Source organism: Leptosomus discolor, chromosome 10 (genome assembly GCF_034619465.1).
Source record: "Leptosomus discolor isolate bLepDis1 chromosome 10, bLepDis1.hap2, whole genome shotgun sequence".
Taxonomy (NCBI): domain Eukaryota; kingdom Metazoa; phylum Chordata; class Aves; order Leptosomiformes; family Leptosomidae; genus Leptosomus; species Leptosomus discolor.
In genome coordinates this window covers 14,999,050-15,016,805 of record NC_141400.1, presented here as the reverse complement: position 1 = coordinate 15,016,805, position 17,756 = coordinate 14,999,050, and the positions used below count along the sequence as shown (strand labels likewise).

At 59.3% G+C, this 17,756-nt stretch overlaps 2 protein-coding genes across 3 annotated transcripts; one reads left to right on the top strand and one right to left on the bottom strand.

The window, feature by feature from the left end:
- The first annotated feature begins 2,469 nt into the window (after nt 1–2,469).
- LOC104350382 (cationic amino acid transporter 2) lies at nt 2,470–7,584 on the top strand. The gene is made up of 11 exons (XM_009956207.2): nt 2,470–2,845; nt 2,959–3,114; nt 3,378–3,546; nt 3,799–3,935; nt 4,329–4,551; nt 5,025–5,161; nt 5,525–5,627; nt 5,741–5,883; nt 6,269–6,435; nt 7,065–7,173; nt 7,430–7,584. The coding sequence occupies exons 1-11, from the start codon at nt 2,473–2,475 to the stop codon at nt 7,582–7,584; spliced, it is 1,872 nt and encodes a 623-aa protein (XP_009954509.2). The 5' UTR covers nt 2,470–2,472.
- Nucleotides 7,585–9,933: 2,349 nt separating this feature from the next.
- CCDC69 (coiled-coil domain containing 69) lies at nt 9,934–17,702 on the bottom strand. 2 transcript variants are annotated; one of them, XM_086471102.1, is made up of 9 exons: nt 17,648–17,702; nt 12,629–12,742; nt 12,051–12,214; nt 11,725–11,800; nt 11,454–11,527; nt 11,117–11,218; nt 10,633–10,752; nt 10,278–10,375; nt 9,934–10,102 (listed from the first exon to the last, which is right to left on the bottom strand). In XM_086471102.1, the coding sequence occupies exons 1-9, from the start codon at nt 17,700–17,702 to the stop codon at nt 9,934–9,936; spliced, it is 972 nt and encodes a 323-aa protein (XP_086327228.1). The 2 variants fall into 2 exon arrangements, with proteins under 2 accessions (XP_086327228.1, XP_086327229.1); XM_086471103.1 differs by having other exon boundaries at nt 12,629–12,698; nt 17,655–17,702.
- Nucleotides 17,703–17,756: the final 54 nt, after the last annotated feature.

Sequence of the window (17,756 nt, the reverse complement as noted above, 5' to 3'; positions counted from 1 at the left end):
CCCCTAACACCGTAAACAGGCTCAGCCTGAGCACTATCTACAACGAAAACGAAGTCAGTTCTTCACCCCAAAACACCAGCTCCCAACCTCCTCTCAGAGCTCAGACTTAGCTCTTTTCTCCCAGGGTGCTAAAGACCAGCCAGGTCACACTATAGCTTCCCCCATATCCTCTCCCTGCCAGGAGCAGCCCTACAAAACAGCTCTGCTACCACCTGAAGGCACTTATATGCCTTACAGCCCTGAGCCTCACCTGGAGCCCCCACCCACACAGCCCTGGGCCCCCCTTTAAAGCCCAGCCCTGGACTCACCCTAGTCCCTCCTTGCACTCTGCTGCTTAGCTCCTGGGGGTTGCAAACCGGGAGGGAGGTGCTGTGTTAGAATTGCTTCTAGTGCCTATTTCTCCCCCCATTGAGGAGCATCTGGGTCTTGTTGCACCCTTGCAACCCCCTAGCCAGGACAGGGGCTGGGATGGGACATGTGTGGCTTGGGCTGAGACCTGCAGCCCCAGCCCTGCTCCCTGGGCAAGGCTGCATGGGTTGGTGATGGGTGGTGCTGCTGCTTGCTCTGCTACAAGCTGCACCTGGGCTGATCGGGTACATTTCTTCATCTAAGGCTGCTGATTATTTTTTTTTTGCAATGAGGCTGTGACAAGGGGTGGACAGCAACTAGGGTCTTGGTGCCCAAATACTGGGGAAATGCAGGTGGCCTCAGGACTTTGCATCTGGGAGGTACAGCTGGATGTGCTGCTGCAAACATCCTGTGGAGCTGGGTTTGTGCTCATCTGCCTTGCTGCTGCAGTCAATTCTTTGATCTGCTCACCCTCTCTGTGTTCCCCAGGAGTAGCTCAGCCTGGGTATGGTCACAGTGATAGATGCGTGCACCCCTGCATTCTGACCTGGCCATGTTTCTGCTCCTTTCTGCCTGGATTTCCTCCAAAACCTGCTCTGCAGACTGAGATAAGGGTCCTGGTGTGAGGGGGTGGGGATGGAGGGAAGGGGTTCTCCCTTCCACCTGCACAGGCAGCTTTGAAATGTTGATTAAACTCCCTCAATAATGCCCCTGAGCCTATTAACATTGCAGGCTTGTGTGTATGATTTGGAAGGCGTTGTGGGAAAAATATTTCTGCATAGATTTCCCATTGTGCAGCCTGGAGTGGTGGTGAGCACGGGGAGGGCCAGGGTGCTCCCAAAAGGGATTTAAGGAGAGAGCATAACGGGGGCTGCTTGGTGCTTGCCCTGCCCATCAGCTCGCAGCCGGAGCAGCTTGCCCAAAGGATGGCCGGAGTAAGTAGTTTGTTTGCAGAAGGGAAAATCATCAGGGTGGGGCTGGTGTTGTGCAGCGGGTGGGTGCTGCTGGGGGGCTGGCGAGACAGCCCCAGCCGGCCCGGCCTTGGGCAGCAGCTTTCCAGCCCCCAGGAGACACAGCAGTTGTCCTGGAGGTTGGGGCTCCCTGTGCCACAAGGGCTTACAGCGCCCTATCCTGCAGATCAGGGTGCTGGGCACTGCCCCAGGGTGGTTCCTGTCCCCTCTGGGTTCACGCTGCAGCAGGGACCTCATGGCCTTGTGATCCCCAGTGCTGCTGGGATGTGCCGGTGGGCAGGGTTTCCAGCTGGGTCCCTGACCCTGTAAGTAGCAGATTATGGGAACTGAAGGGTGCAGCATGGACTTTGCTTTGCTGCAGGGTAACCTGGAGGTCCTGGCAGCACTGTGGGGCTGTGGAGGTATGCAGCCCCACTTTCACCAGTCCTGGGAGCTCCTGGGGAAGGATGGGCAGGATGGGGGAAGGCACACAAATCCCAGGCATGCCATACCAAGTGCTTCACCTGCCCCATCACACAACTTGAGGTTTCTGCTGGGCTGACATCCCTATCGGTGACCTGAGAAAGCCACAGCATTACTGTACAGGCTGATGGCCCAGGGGACCCAATCCCTGTCTGAGCTGTGCCACTGACCCACAGTTACAGGTGATGTGGGAGCATCTTCAGCTGAGCAAATGGGTCTTTCCTGGTGCACTTCAAGGCCAATGGCTGCTCCAGGAGCAGAGCATCTCCCATCCCTTCTTCTCTGGCCCAGCCTCTGCATTTCAAATAGTGTCAGTGTCAAAGCTGGGACAATGCTGGCTGTATGTGCCTGATGGGGATGCTGCTGGAGCAGTGAGCTGGCAGGGGGACAACCAGGTGTCCTTGTCCCCCTCACTGTAGTACGAATCAGAGCCCAGCAAACCCCAGTCATGCATTGCTCTACTTCTTACTGGGGATGAGAGTACAACGCAGCCACTTAGTCCCATCTTGCTACAAAATCGGCTGCTTTTCTGGCAGAGATGGAAAACAGGCAGCACCCAGGGAGCCCAGGAAGGACTGTGTGGATAGTGGGAGCCGCAAGGAAAACATCCAGGCTGGGTTTGGGTCACATCCCCAAGGTGGTGGCTGTGGAGCAGCAGCATCCTCACGCCTGCTGCTTTCCTCTCCTGCAGATGCCGTGCTGGGGCTGCCTGCTGTCCGTTTCAAAGGCGCTTTCCCGCAGAAAGCAGGTTCAGACCCGCTTGGAGGGCTCCAGCCTTCGCCGCTGCCTCTCCACCATGGACCTTATCGCCTTGGGAGTGGGCAGCACGCTGGGGGCTGGTGTCTACGTCCTGGCAGGGGAAGTGGCTAAGACCAGCTCTGGCCCAAGCATCATCCTTTCTTTCCTGATTGCTGCCGTGGTGTCTGCTCTGGCAGGGCTGTGCTACGCTGAATTTGGGGCCCGCGTGCCCCTGGCTGGGTCCGCCTATCTCTACAGCTACGTGACAGTGGGCGAGCTGTGGGCGTTCATCGCTGGGTGGAATCTGCTGCTGTCCTATGTCATTGGTATAAGGCCCTTTTGATGCCTCCACCTTTGCTTTGCATCGGTGGCTTTGCTGGGTGTCGTTCCCAGACCCCCCAGGGCCACCATCGCTGCCCCAGCAGCCACCTCTCCCCAGGTACTGCCAGCGTTGCCCGGGCCTGGAGTGCTACCTTTGACCAGCTCCTCGGCAAGAAGATGGGGAGGTTTTTGGGTGCTCATGCGCCCATGAGCTCTGTGGGGCTGGCAGAACACCCAGATGCCTTTGCTGCTGGCCTGGTGGTCCTGCTGGCAGGTAGGATGCCTCCCCCCGTGCCACCCTCCATCATGTAGGGTGAACTCGTCACCCCACCATGGGCTCTTCAGGTTGGTGCTGACCCCTCCGAGGCTTTGCCATTTCCCTGAGCAAAGAATGGGGAATACAAGGGGAATCTGGGGGAATCTGCAGTTCCTCCTGACTCAGTCACTGCCCCTTGTTTTCCAGCCTGCCCAGTAATGTCTACCCTGGGCCTGGTGTCATCCAGGGGGCTTGGGCAGTTTTGCTTTTTTTGTTCTCAGGGCTGCTTTGCTTTGGAGTGAAGGAGTCCACCACAGTCAACAAAGCCTTCACAGCTCTCAACATGCTCATCCTGCTCTTTGTCACAGTGAGTGGCTTCATCAAAGGCAACCTGAGCAACTGGAATATCAGGGAGGATGACCTGCCATGGACAGCTGCCCATGAAGTTGGGTACGAGGGGTTCCACTCTCCCTGTGCTGCCTTCAGAAGGGGATGGAGATGGCTGAGTCATCCTCTTGATGCCTTATCCCAGGAAATCGCATTTTCCCCCATTATTTCCTGCCCTGTTGGCAAGATATCAAAGAGCCAAAGTCCTAAACCCTGCTGGGTTGGTGCTGGAGGGGTGAGCAGGACGGATGTGCTGTTCAGTCTAGCCCCATCCTGGGACCCCATTGCACTGAGCCCTCTTCCTCCTTCTCCCAGGAACTGGTCACGGCCTGACAACATGACCAATGCCTTTGGGGTGGGAGGCTTCATGCCCTATGGTTTCACTGGGACCTTGGCTGGAGCCTCTACCTGCTTCTATGCCTTTGTTGGCTTTGACTGCATCGCTACCACGGGTAAGTGAGGTGGGGAGAGATGCTGGTGGGACCCCCTGCTGCAGGCTGGGGGCTGTGGCAGCGATTCCCCCTGCAGCCCCTGGAGCTGGTCTAGAGTTGGGCTGGGAATGGGGACATTCCTGGCTCTGTGCCTCAGCTGCTCGCTCCTGCCCTCTGTGCTCAGAGGTGGAACCATGAGAGTCCGTGTGACGTGACCGGGCTAATCCTGAAGCAGAGGTAGTCCCTGCCCCCATAACCCTGGAGCCTGGGAGGTCTTGTGGTTCTTGCTAGAAGGCCTGTGTGTCCCCTCTTGTGGGGGGATACGGGATGTGCTCTCCAGCCTGAGCTGGGCTCTTAGCATGCCATGCACATTGAACGAGCATCTGTTTTTGCAGCTGAATTTGTTCTCCCCAGGGGAAGAAGTGAGGGACCCGCAGAGATCCATCCCCATGGGCATCATCCTCTCCCTCCTCATCTGCTTCCTGGCATACTTTGGGGTGTCTGCTGCCCTGACGCTGATGATGCCCTACTACCTCCTAGACACCATGAGCCCACTCCCAGCGGCTTTTCAATATGTTGGCTGGATCAGTGCGAAGCACGCTGTGGCTGTGGGGTCACTGTGTGCCCTGACAACCAGGTGAGGGGAGTCCTCTGATGGCAGCTCAGAGCAAGGTTGCACTGGAACTATAACACGTACAGGAGCCAACCCCAACCCTTCCTTCCAACCACCCTGCTTGGCCAAAATCCCTCAGCCCTTCCTCAAAACCCCTGTTGCTCCCAGCCTGGTCCCTCCTGATCAACGAGAGCAACCAAATCCCTTGGCATGCTGCTTGTAGCCCAAAGTTGGTCAGGTGTTTGGTGGCACTGTGACTGCAGGAGCAGTCTGGGGTGTCTCAGCATGCACCAGGCTCCCGGTGACCTGTGGACATCACTTCCCCAATACTGTCCCTCAGCTGATGGTGAGGGAGGTGATGGTCTTATCAGCGTGGTCTTGAGAAGGTCATAGACCGTACAGATGAATGGGAGCTCCCTGGGCACCCAAGGAGGAGCAAAAGGCAGGATGGCACCTTCTGGATGCCTGCCCTCTTCTCCCCCATCTCCTCTCTGCAGCCTCCTGGGCTCCATGTTCCCCATGCCACGGATCCTATATGCAATGGCTCGAGATGGGCTCCTCTTCAAACCTCTGGCCAAAGTGAGTCGCCGTCAGTGCCCAGTGGTGGCAACGCTGGTGTCTGGAGGAGTGGCAGGTGGGTGCGTGTTTGGGTTACCCCTTAACCTTGAGCAGGGCTTGGTGGATGTCCTCTTTCAGCAGGACAATGCAAACCCCTTAGCTTGCCAATATTCCCCCATGCAGAGGGAGGTCTCCTCACTGTGGGGGAGAGACCATTTGGCCTCGATGCTGTCCTGGACACCAGTTCAACCTCTCTAAGGTGGCAGGATGCTTTGCACCAATGACCAAAGCATCACCAACTAATTGAGATGCTTGAGTCCTGTTGCAGAGGGTGTCAGGGGGACCTGGGGCGGGGCAGAGGGAGAACATGGCTGAGATGGGCACAGCAGTAGTGCTGCCAGCTCTGCTGGGAGGCTGAAAGGGCTTCTTGTCCCTGCAGCTCTCCTGGCTCTCCTCTTTGACCTGAAAGCCCTGGTTGATGTGATGTCCATTGGCACGCTGCTGGCCTACTCGCTGGTGGCTGGTTGTGTGCTGCTGCTCAGGTGAGGCTGCTGGGGTTGGGGCTCACTCAGCTTCTGGTGTTGGCCATGCCTGGGACAAGGCACTGGCCTTGGTGCACACTCATGTGCCTTGATGTCCAACATCTGCTCCTCAGGTATCGCCCTGGACCTAGTGCTCAGGACACTCCTGTGGGGAAGGTCCCAGCTGTGCAACTCTGGTGGGACCATCTTGTCCAGCCACCCCTGCATCCCACCTCGCATTCCTCTGCCATGGTGGCCTGGGCTCTGACAGCTGTAGGTACGCCCGGGAGTGATGGATGGGCTTTACGGGGAGCTGGCATGGGGACACCCACGGGGGACATCGCTGCTGTAGCACAGGCTGGCAGGTTCCTGCTCGCTGAAAATCACCTGGGAGAAGGATATAATCAGGGCCTGCTTGGCTCCCTCCTGCCCTTTCCCCACTGCCACACTTCTGCCCCAATGGGACCTCAGGAAACCTCCCGTTCCCTCTGCTTCCCAGACTGGAGAGAAAAGCTAAACCCACCATGACAAGCTACTCAGCCCTGATCCCTGGTTGTCTTTTGTCCCTCCCACCATGGCAGCCTGGGTGCTGCACCCTGGCAGAGGCATGGGCTCAGCCCAGGGAAGCACTGCCCTGGCACGCTGCCGTGGTGCCCCTGCAGCCGCCCTGGTCTGTGCCGTGAGCTGGGTGAGCACCGCTGGGCTGCCCTGCCTCCACGCCGGGGGTGCCTGGTGCATCGCCGCTCTGGCTCTGCCTCTCCTGGGGATCCTGGTGGCAGCTCTGCTCATCTGGAGGCAGCCTCAGAGCCGGGAGAGAGCATCCTTCATGGTAAGCACATGGCCAGGCTCTCTGGGACCATCCTCAGGGAGAAGGACTGGGGGAACAGAGATGAGGCGAATGCTGCAGCCCCCTCGGGAAAGGGTTGTGTTGCACTGGCGGGGGGGTGTTGTGTTTCCTCTGCTTGAGGTCAGGCAGACCTTTGCTTTATCCACATTGAACAAAGCACTATTGGAGGCATCAGGCAGCTCGTGGGGTTTTTCATAAGGACCACAAGGGCTGCCTGGTTCTCCCCCCCGCCCCCGACATCTCACAGGCCAAAGGGGCATCTCCTGCAGCCCCAGCCAAGCCCAGGGCTCCTACACAAATCGGAGCTCCTATTCAGTAAAAACATACCTGGTCTTGATCCTCTGGCTTGGTTTTACTAGTGGTTTACTGCCTTCCCCCTCAAATCATGCAGGACCTCAACCAAACCACCCTCCATAAGCATCCCTCTCCAGCACAGGCTGCAGTCCCAGCTGAGGTCTCAGAGCCTGACAGCCGGGATGGGCTTCCCCTTGACTGTTGGCAACTAGCCAAAGCAGCAGGGACAAATTCAGCTGTGAAACCCCTGCCTATGGGCAAGCCAGTGCCTCTGGGCAAAGGCAACGACCCTATTTCCTTGTCCTTGGTCCCTGCAGGTTCCCTGCCTGCCCTTCCTGCCACTCCTCAGCATCACTGTCAACAGCATCCTGATGGCCCAGCTCAGTGCGGCTGCCTGGCTGTGGTACCTGCTCTGGATGGCCATGGGTAAGCCCAGCCACCCTTGAGGTCCTGGAGCTGGTGGCAACATCTTTGGGTGAAGCATAGGTGGTTTGAGAGCCCATGGCATTAATGCTGGCTGCAGAGCGGGGGTGGGCAGATGGAAGAAATGCTGAATTTAATGTCAGAGGGTGGCAGGAGCACCCCATCCCCTGATGTGTGACCCAAAGGAGTGGGAACCTTGTGGCTGGGAGGGGAGGGAAAAGGGAGAAGCCCACCACCACCGTATTCTGCCCGTTCCCAGGTTTCCTCATTTACTTTGGCTACGGGATCTGGCACAGCACCAACAGCTACCGGCCCGAAGGGGCAGCCTTCCAGGAGCCACTGGGAAGCACAGCCAGGGAGGTGACCCCAGAGCCTTGCGGGACTGTGCAGTGCCCATCTGCTCCAGGGCAATAAAAGGAGACAGGCTGGTCCCTGAGTGCCTGGCTCCCTCCACCCTGTGCCCAAGGGGCAAAGAGGCTCCTTGGCCTGAAGGTCCCATCCTGCAGAGGGGCACAGCCCTCACACAAGCCCTGGGAGCTGTTTTCTCCTGGTCAACCTCCCTGAGCAACGTGAATCCTCATGGCAAGGCCCTGCTGAAGGCATTTTGTTTGGATAAAGCAAACAAGTGTTTTTGCCGCTGTTATTGGGTTGTGGGGGTGTTTTTGCCTTTGAAACTTCTTGCTGCAGCCTCCCAACTTCCCTTTGTTCCCTTGCCCACCCTGTCCCTCAGCTGCTCATGGCAGAGTGGAGCGGAGGCTTCTCATGCTGCCCTGACCCTCCACGCTGCCTTGGCACCCTGAGGCAGGCAGGGCTGACCTGCCTGTCCCCCCATGACTGCCAAGGCACTGCCTCTACTGGGCTTTTTCCTCCTGACTGCAGACAAGTCCTTTTCTGGACTCATTTATTCCTCCTCCTCAGTTCCCAGCACTCAGATTCTTTCCCAGATTCATGCACATTCCTCCAGGTCCCACGCAGGATCTGCCTTTAGAGGAGTGGGACGTGGTACCGGGCACCCAGAAGAGGATGCCGCCAGACCCCACCGGCCTCGTCTCCCTTTGCCCAGCGATCCTGCCCCCTTCCACCACAGCTAGGCAGGATTTGCTGGGGCAGCAACCTTCCCCATGACCCCTGCTTTGGTGCTACAGCACCTGGCACGTACCTCCACATCCCTGAAGTCACTTTGCAAAGCTGGAGGCTGCCCCACCATCTGTCCCCAGAGCCATGGGGATGCATGGAGCAGTGGTTGCCTTGTGGAGATGCTGGTCTAATCATCAGGTACCCCCGTTTCCCACTCTGGGCACCCTGTGGAGGTGCTTGGGCGAAAGCTAGACCCTGCATTTGCATTGCCTTCCTGGCTGCCTTGTTCAGTGTCTATTTTCCCAATAAGGGTCAGCACAAAGGATGGAAGCGGTCGTTGCAGCAGCCCTGGGAAGGTCAGGGTCTGCCTTGTCTTGGGAGCTTATTGAAAAGAGTGAAATGAGGGAAGGGGCAGGAAAAGGGGGACCAGCAGCGGTGGCCTCCTCTGGGGCACCCTTCTTGTGGCTTTGTGGTGTCTGCTCCCACCCTTCCCCATCTTCCCCCTGTCCTAGGTGAGAAGCACGCAGCCCCACCGTGAGATGCTCCAGCACCAGTCCCCAAAACCACTGACACGCGATTCCTGAGACTGCTGCTTCTTACAGCCTTGTAATTGTTACAGCCAGTAGCACGTTGGCCTGGTGCACACACATGCACCCACACGCCCCGGCTAAGCAGCCCTGGGGAGGGGACAGGCCAGCACCAGCCCCGGACAGTGTCCCACCACACTCGTGCACCCAGTGGAAAGTGCGTGTATGCATCCAGGTCTGACCTGCAGCCGTGCTGGCAGCGTCTTCCCCCATGGGGATGCACTGGCTCGGAGAAGGAAGGATGTGACCTGGTGGCTGATGTTTGCTCCCTCTCAGGAGGGTGCTCTGCTCCCCAAATGTGCACCTCTGGGCATGCAGCCTCTGCCCAGCTTTGGGGGAGAAGATGGGGCTGGTGGTGCTGCTGATGGGCAGCGGGGACAAGGAGGGTTTGGCATCTGTGTGGCAGTGAGCGGAGGGGGCACGCCTGGGCTGCAGGAGCAATCCTTGGGAGCTGTTTGCTGAAGATGGAAGAGGCAATGGGGAGAGGAGGGTGTCAGTGGGAACCTGGTCCCCCTCCCCAGCCCCAGGGAGCAAGGCAGGTCCTGGGCAGGGGAAGCCCTGCTTTCACTGGAAATGGGCTTGGCCAGCTGCTTCCCAGGGATGCTACCCCAGAAGAGAGGTACTTTAACACCACCACCTCCCCACCGCCCTCCTCATCCTCACGGTGCTCATCCCCATCCCATCCCAGTGACCACCTTCCTCATCTCATGCTCCTGGGCAGCACTGATGCTGCTTATGCTCAGAGCCAAGCGCTGGGTCAGATCCAACCCAATGCACATTTGTGTGTCCTGGCTGACCCCTTTTACCCCCAGGAAGCCCCCCAGAGCCTCCCACCGGAGGAAGGGGTGCAGGATTGGCACAGGGGGGTGGCAGGGGGTCCCCCTGCAGCCCTGCACAGGCTGGGGAAAGGCAGGCGCGAGTGTCCTGTGAAACGCTCCATCGTCCCAGTCGGACGGGGCCACCCCGAGGGCTCGGCCGTCCCGGGGTCCTGCCTCGGCAGCAGAGGGGGGCACTTGTGAGAGCAGCCCTGGGCTCACACACCCAGAGCAAAGCCCCGACAGACCCCCCATGGCAGCATGTGGTGCCAGTCGTTGGCGTGCTACGTGGCGATGAGGGGCACCTCGCCGGCCGCGATGGGGAAGGGGGAGCCATCTCCCCCGTTGAGCACACGGTACAGCAGCTCTTCCTTCTCGCGGTGAGCCTGCTCCCGCAGCTGAGCCTCCTTCTCCAGCTCCCCGCGGGCAGCCAGGAGCTCCTCCGACAGCTGCCTGTGGGCAAAGGCACGTATGGCCAGGGCGACCCGGCAAAGCGCCTGCCAGCCCCCTCTGCTCCCCGTAAAGCACCCAGTGGCACCGCCGGCTGTGACGTATCCCCCCCGCCGCCTGCTGCCACCCATCGGAGATGCCACCTGTGCACTGGGGAGCAGGTGGGACCAGCACTTACCTCGCCATCACCAAGTGGTTCTGGGTGCGAACTTGCAGGTCCTCGTTCTCCTGCTGGAGAGTCTTCACCTTCTCCTCCAGCAGAAGGTTCCTCTCCGCCTAGAAGGGGGGCATGAGGGTGAGGAGGGAGCTGGGAAGCGCCTCTGAATCCTCTGCCACCCCATCTTGAGGGGAACGCTGGCTTGGTGGGACCACGGTGGCATTGCACCCATGTCCCCTCCCCACTTCAGGAGAGGAACTGGGCTCCATCCACCTCCACTTCAGCTGCACTTTCCGGACAGGATTCAGGTGGGGAGGAGATGGAAAAAAGAAAGCCCACCTGTGATATGCCCCGCCCCCCCCCCCCCCCAACCCACCACAGTTTCCAGGTTCAGCAGCTTCTTGTCCAGGCCGTGGATGTGCTCGTTCTTCATCTCGATGACAAAGTGCAGGCTCTCCAGCTCCTGCTCCCAGAAGGGGCTGGGGCTCCCGTGCTCCTGCGGGGCACAGGGAGTGCGGCAGCTGCAGTGGGGTCGGCACTCGGGGCATCTGCCATGGTTCACTCCCCCCCCCCCCCCCCAATAATGACCCCAGCAGGCCAGTGCTCTCAGCCGGGGCCCTGTATGGCCCAGGATGGGTTTGCACTCGCAAGGCACCATTGTTTCGCCCATCACTTGTGTTTGAGGAACCCCAACAGCCCACGCACCTCCCAGAGACAAGGCTTTGCTCTTGCTGTCCTGTGTCCCTCCAGCTCTAGCTCCCCCTGCCCCCTCCCCACTCTCAGGGTCCATCAGAGAAGCAGCCCTGGCTTTGGGCGAGCACCCCGGAGGCAGGTCCCCTGCCTGACCCCCCTCCCTGCACCTGGATGTGCTTCTTGTAGTCTGTGCTCAAGAGCGACTCCTCCACCCGCTTCATCCTCTCCTGGAAGGACTTCAGCTGGGAATTCAGTGCTTGGATTGTCTCCTAAGGGAAGCCAGGGAAGAAGCAGGATGGGGGTCGTCTGGGATTTCTTCCTGAGCAGGGGCACTGCTGGGCTGCGGGACCCCGATAGCCTCAGGGCTGGATGAGCCTGCGTGGTCCCCAGGCACACCAGGGACTGAGGTGGCCACTGAGGAGCTTGGGGCACCATGGCAGAATCAGCAGATAGTCCTCAAGCCCTCCACAAGCTCCCCCTCCTCAGGGATTTCTCTGCAGGTACCTGTAAGGCCGCCTGGGACCTGTGGTGGGACTCTGCCAGCAGCAGCTTCTCCTGCTCATGTGCTCTCTGGAGCTCTGCAGGGGGGACACAAGCAGAGTGTCACCAGCACGGGGATACTGAGGCAGTGAGCCCCACCTGAGTCCCACAATGCCATGGAGCAGGGGGCAGTGTCCCCACGACCCCACATGAAGCTGGAGGGGGCACCAGTAGTGTGCGGGGGGGAGGGAGCGGGTAGGGGGGCTGCGGGGAGCCCTGCTCTCCCGGCATGCACCTTGCAGGGTCTCCGTGTGTTCTCTCCTCAGGGCATCAAACTGCTCCTCCAGCTCCAGGTCTTTTCCCTTTTCCACCTGGGAAGCAGGGACATGACAAACCCTAAGTGTCTGACCCGGCGTAAGGGATGCTCTGGCCCTCCCCTCTCCCGGTCACTCATTGCCAGACCCACACCACTCCTGGCTTCCTCACCCCTTCCTTCTCCCGAAAGCAGGGGAGCCCAGCCCAGGATGTGCCAGGTCCATGATCGCTGCCTGGGAAGTCCTGGCTGGCCACACGCTCCCTGCCCGGCTGCTGCCCCCAGCAGCACCCGCCTTTTCGACCAACCTGGATGTTGACATTGTGGGCGATTCTCGTGATGCCCACCCGGCTGGCATCCCGCAGCTGCTCCTCGTCCTCCTCCTGGCCTTGGAGGAGTCTCTTGCTCTCCATCCGCTCCTCTCGCTGTGCTGCCTTCTCCTTCCCATCCTCGGGCAACAGGGCGGCATTGGCTGCAACGCAAACGCAGCTGAAACAGCACCGGCCGCCTCCTGCTAACCGGGCTGCTTGGATGTCCCGGGCAGCCGACCTGCCAGCGCAGTGGCCTGGGTTCAGTCCCTCTCCCCACGGACAAATACCTCCCCTCCATCTCACTGGTGCAAATTAGCACTGACTGGGACGGCGCTGGCAGGCTCAGAGAGGACACAGCTCATGAGGCCTCCTGCCCTGGGGACGATCCGTCTGCCCGAGAGGACGGGGTGCCACCGTCTCTGGGATGCCATCACGTCTGCCCGCCTGCACCAGCGCCATGTGGAGGCTGCAGCCGTCATCCCCATCCTCCCCAGCCAGCCACCCTGGGGTCTGTCCTGTTGCTTTCTTAATATCACACTGAGAAAGCGCAGCGGAGACACACGTTTTCTTCTCACCATTTTCTGTCTTCAAGGCTGTGAGCTCCTGGGAAGCCGGTTCCCTCTGCTGCTGGGTTTTTAGCTGTCTCTGACAGAGAGAGAGGGGGCTGGAGCAGGGGGGGACAAAGGGGGGCAGGTGGCTGCAGGCAGAGGACACCCTGCAGCCAGGCACCCTGTGCTGAGCACGCTTCAGCCCTGCTAAAACACGGGTGCGGTCCCTCCCTGACCCCCTGCCAGCCCCAAGCACCCATGGGTGCACACACAGCTCCGAGCTCGTGCTGTTTCCCTGCACCCCACGTGTTTCACCACCACAGCACTGCCAGCCACCGGCTGGAAAACCTGGGGGATGCTCACAGCACCCCCAGACTTGGTGCTGGTGGAAAATAGGCTCCAGCAGCAAAACATGTGGTGGGTGAGAGCAGACAGCACTTGACAAGGCTCCGGCTACCGTGCTTCCTTGCCACCCTCCTCCTGCCCTGTCCCTGCTGCCCCGGATGCTCAGGGTCAGCCTGGTCCCTGGCACCTTGCAGCATCCCAAACACACCCCTCTGGTGCTTTGACACCTGCCGGAGCAGGAGTGAGAAATGAAAAATAACCATAAATCAGAGGCTATGCCGACCCCGTGCAGGGCTGGCAGCAGGCGAGGGCTGGCAGCGGCGCAAGCAATGACCTCAGGAGCACAGGAATGTGCCGCTCGGCCCCACACGCTCCCGCACGCTCCCACTGCTGCTGCGGGGCTGATATAACCCAGAGCCGGGAGCTGCCTTCAGCTCCACGGGATGCCTTCCAGCCCTGCATGGGTTTAATTTAGTCACTTGGAGGGGAGGAAGAAAGAAAAAAAAAAAAAAAAAAAAAAAAAGGAGAGATAGATATATTTTTATCTGTTGCTGAAAGATAGAAGCAAAGCTCGCCTGCTGTCACAGCTCAGCCTCCCCAGTGCAGGGCAAATCTTGTCCTGATGCCCATCACCGGGTCGTGCTTCTGGGTAGGGATGCAGATGCACCGTGGGTAAGGGAATGCACCTGCGGACACGTTGCTGCTCTCCAGCCCCCAGCTCCCTAAAAACACCATTCCCTAACAAAACCAGCCCTGCAGCCTGCGGGAAGCCGGGGACCCCGCTGTGCCGGCTGCACCCTGGCTCGGCCGCGCTGTCACAGTGGTGTGACCAAATACAAACCAGATTAGGGAGCTTGGCTTGGGAAAAAAGCGAGGCAAAGCAAACAGGCGTCCGTGCCTCCACCTCCCCTGCAGCCCCCCTTCTGAAGCTGGGGGGAAGCGCGGTTGCCAGAGAGAGCAGGAAAACTCTGAGCCTCTGGGAAGCCACGGCTTTATCTTCCCTTCTATGGCGTGAGCGGCCGCGGTGTTGAACGCAGCCCAGGCAGCGGGGCGAGGAGGCACCAGACGGTCGGGATTCGTGGGGTTTGTTCTCGTTGCCGACACGGCTCGCCCTGCAAATGCAGGGTGCCCTGGGACGCTGCCGAGCCCTGGCAGCCCTGCCTGCAAAGGGTCCCCGGGGCCTCCAGCCTGCCCCCAGCACCCATCTCATGCTGATGTACACCCCCCTGCTCTTTAATGTACCCCATGTCCCATGCTGGGTTTTGGAGTCTGATGGGGGGGGGGGGTGGCTGAGGTAGTCAGGGCTCTGCAAGCCTGGGGGAACCTCAAAAGCATCCCCGACCTCCACCCCCCCTTCAGGTTTTACTGTGACAAAGCAAAGGCTGTGTGGAGGGGACTGTCCTGGCATAGCTGGGTCACACAGCCCCCAAGGGTTTTGGATGAGCTGAGCCTTGCTGGGAGCAGGATGCTGGTATGTTCCCCCAAACGTCACTTGCCCAAACCAAACTGCTGCTGCGACATGAGTCCCGCTTGCTGGCAAAGGTGATGCCCAACGACAGACAGCCCAGAGCTGGTCACCCCTGATCACCCCCATAGCATGGGCGTTGTCCCCAGCACCCAGCGGGATGGGGCCTCAGACCCCCTCAAGGAGGATAGTTTGAGACAAGCGCACTGAACTCAGAAAACGGCTAAAGGGAGCAAGAGGTATGCCAGCATCAGCAGACAAATCTAAATACTTTCTCCGAGGCTACGTGAGCCCGTCACCCTTCCTACCTCTGGGAGCAATTAAAATAGTGGCTGGAGCTAATTTTACTCCTAAGCACGCAGTTGTCCTTTGGGATGAGAGCTCCACCACCACAGCCAGGGTGAAAAGCAAAATGTAGCTGAAAAATAACTGAAATAGAGTCACCTTCCGCTGCCACTTCCAGAGCAGCATGTGGCACCCACATCTCTGGTATCACCCAGCGCATTTTGGAGAGCTGGAAGACAGTCCGAGTAACACACTGCTGCGTGTGAAAGGAGCAGGTTGGGAGTTGCTCCAGCTGGAATGGCTTTGGCTCAGGGAAGCAGCAGCCCGAAATGTCCCGCAGGTGCAGGCCGTCGGCAGCACTGCTTACCCTGTAAGGTCTGAGTGTGGAAACCTCTGGCTTTGGCTCTGAGGAGGCTCATGCCAAAAAAATACCTTCTACTATTAAAAAAAAAAAAAAAAAAATCCACATTCTTTGAACTAAGTATTTCTAACGGTCTGGAGCAAAACTATTTATGGATGGATTAATCAGGATTTCCAGCAGAACCTGAGGCATCTCAAAAGGTGTCAGTGGTGGGAAGCACCCGCGCAGAGGCAGCCGGCATGGTGCAGGCGGCTGGGTCGGCTGCAGCCTCTGCTTCAGCTTTTAGCATGAGGTGGGGTTTTGTACTGTATTTTTTTTCCCTCTCTTCCTGTTTTACAAGCATGTTAAGCAATTAAACCATGCAACGTTACCATCAGTGAATGAAATCACAAAGAGGCAGGAAACGAGCATTTCAATCCCGACTGCTCCTGGGGATGAGGTTTTGCTTTGTGGCTGTGGAGAAGGGGGCCAGGATTTGGCCCACGACCCTGAAACCTCCCAGGGACCTGCAGCAGATGCTCAGTGCTGCCAGAGCAACACTGGCACAGGTCCATGGGACCTGTCTTCAACTCTGCTGCTGTTTTTCCTCTGGTGATGGTTGCGTTACAAGATGGCTATTACCTCTTGTACAGCCAGATCTGTGCCGCAGATCGTATGCAAACCCTTCACACTGTTGACAGCCCCGAGTTTTGCGTCCTGACCTTTCCCTGGCTCCTGCTGCTACATATAGTTCCTATATCTCCAAAACAAATTCACCCCAGCCCTGGAAGGTGGCCAAGCCTCAGCCCTGATCTTTCGGGAAGGCTTCTTGGCCTCTCTCACGCCTGGAGCACAACCCAAGGGCGACTGGTGACCACGAGTGGCCAACCATGGTGGGATGGAGCCGGAGGGGCAGGGACCCTTGGGGACAGTGCCCGCAGCTCGGGGCCGGGCTCTGGCCACGGCACCTGTGCCCTTGCCTCCTTATCGCCCTGCTGCCCGCAGACCAGTGAGGGGAAGGACGAGGCTGCCAAGCCACCTCCCCCGGGGCACGCAGCGGTGCCTGGTATGCCATCCGCCCACCGGACCCAGCCCGTCATGGCCCCCCCCCCAAGGTCACCTCCAACCGGGGACCATCCCCAGAAGCCTCCCCAGCCCCATGAAAGCTCCCAGCCCCGTGACGAGCACCTGGGGCCTGCCCAAGCTCAGCCCTGGGGTTTGAGGGCTCCCCCATCCCCAAACAACCCCAAGGGACCAGCTCTGCAAGTCCACCCATCAGCAGTGGGAGGCTGAAGGTCTCCCATGCCTCCTTTTTGTACCCTGGACGCGAGAACATGGGCAGGAGCAGCTCATTGCCTGTCCTCACCCCTTTTTGCCATAAAGGGGATTTTCGGTGCTGCTTTCGGGATTAGCTTGCAACTTAGTCACAGCAGCAGGGCTGTTTTATGGGGCACGAATCACAGTGAGCAGCTCTGCAAGGCTGAGCAGAAGAGATTGAGAGCGGGCGAGCGCAGGAAGGGAGGTGTCTGTGGGCAAATGACTCTGACTTAAATTTCTGCATTTCGGTAAGCGTGTGACTCTCGACACCTGGGGCCTTGGGGCTGCTGTTTCTCCCAGTCCCGTGACCATTCTTGCGAGCTCTCAGTCGCAGACCGGCCCAGAAGTGTCTGATCTCACAACATAGGAAAGAGTGGGGATTTTTTCCATGATATGGAGAAGGAGCCAAGCTTGCAAGTGCTGTAAATAAAGGCACTTGCTGGCTCTGGGGCTGTGCAAGCTCCACGCCTGCTTCCCCCACACATCTCAGCAGTGAGTTGTGCTTTGGCTGCATGGGACCAGCTCTCACAGCTGCCTCTGCAAAGCATAGCGGGGCACACTGGCACCCTGGGGCCTTTCTGACCTTCCTCCTGCCACCCTCCAGCGACCACAACCCACTGATACCAGTACACACTGCGCATCCGACTTCACAAACAACTCCTGAGGCCGGTGGCAGGGCGCTAAGGCAACATGAGCACATCAAAAAATAGGAATAATTAACAGCAGATAACTTCTAGACCTTAACTCGAAGAAGAGCTCTTCAGTGCAGAGCAATGCACCGAGATCTGCTGGGGACTCAGAGCGTTCCCCTGCAGAAGTGTTGCCTGCGGCACAAGGGGGGGACACAACTTTTGGGACAAGGGAGGATGCTGTGGGAGGATGGCAGAAGTCTAACTGGGGGAAGCCATCCCTGTCCTATACAGGACCAGCATTTCCAACAGGCATTGTCACCCCAGACGCTGCACCCCCTTTTTAGTACAGGCTTCCCCGTGATGTGGGGGAAGAGCCCAGAGGGGTGCGGGAGGGTGCAGCAGGGCAGGTGGCTGCCCACCCCTGCCGTGCCCGCTGCCGGCTCCCCCACCACAGCTCCGGTGGGGTCCCACGGAGCCTGGGGGGCAGCCGGGGAGAGCACCCGGCACATTCCCCCCCCCCCCCCCCCCAGCAAGCAGGGCTCCACGCAAACCCCAGCCCCACGCGAACACCAACTCCACGCAAACCCCGATAACACGCACTCCCGGTCCCACTCCAAGCCCAGCCCAGCCCCAGCCCAGTAAGCCCAGTAAGCCCCTCGCAGCCGCTACCTTGCCTCCGGCGGGGCAGCAGCGCAGGGCGCTGCCGGTGCAGCCCATGGAGCCCCGGCCGGGAGCCCGCTCAGCCGCGGGGTGCGGGACGCCGCCGCATCG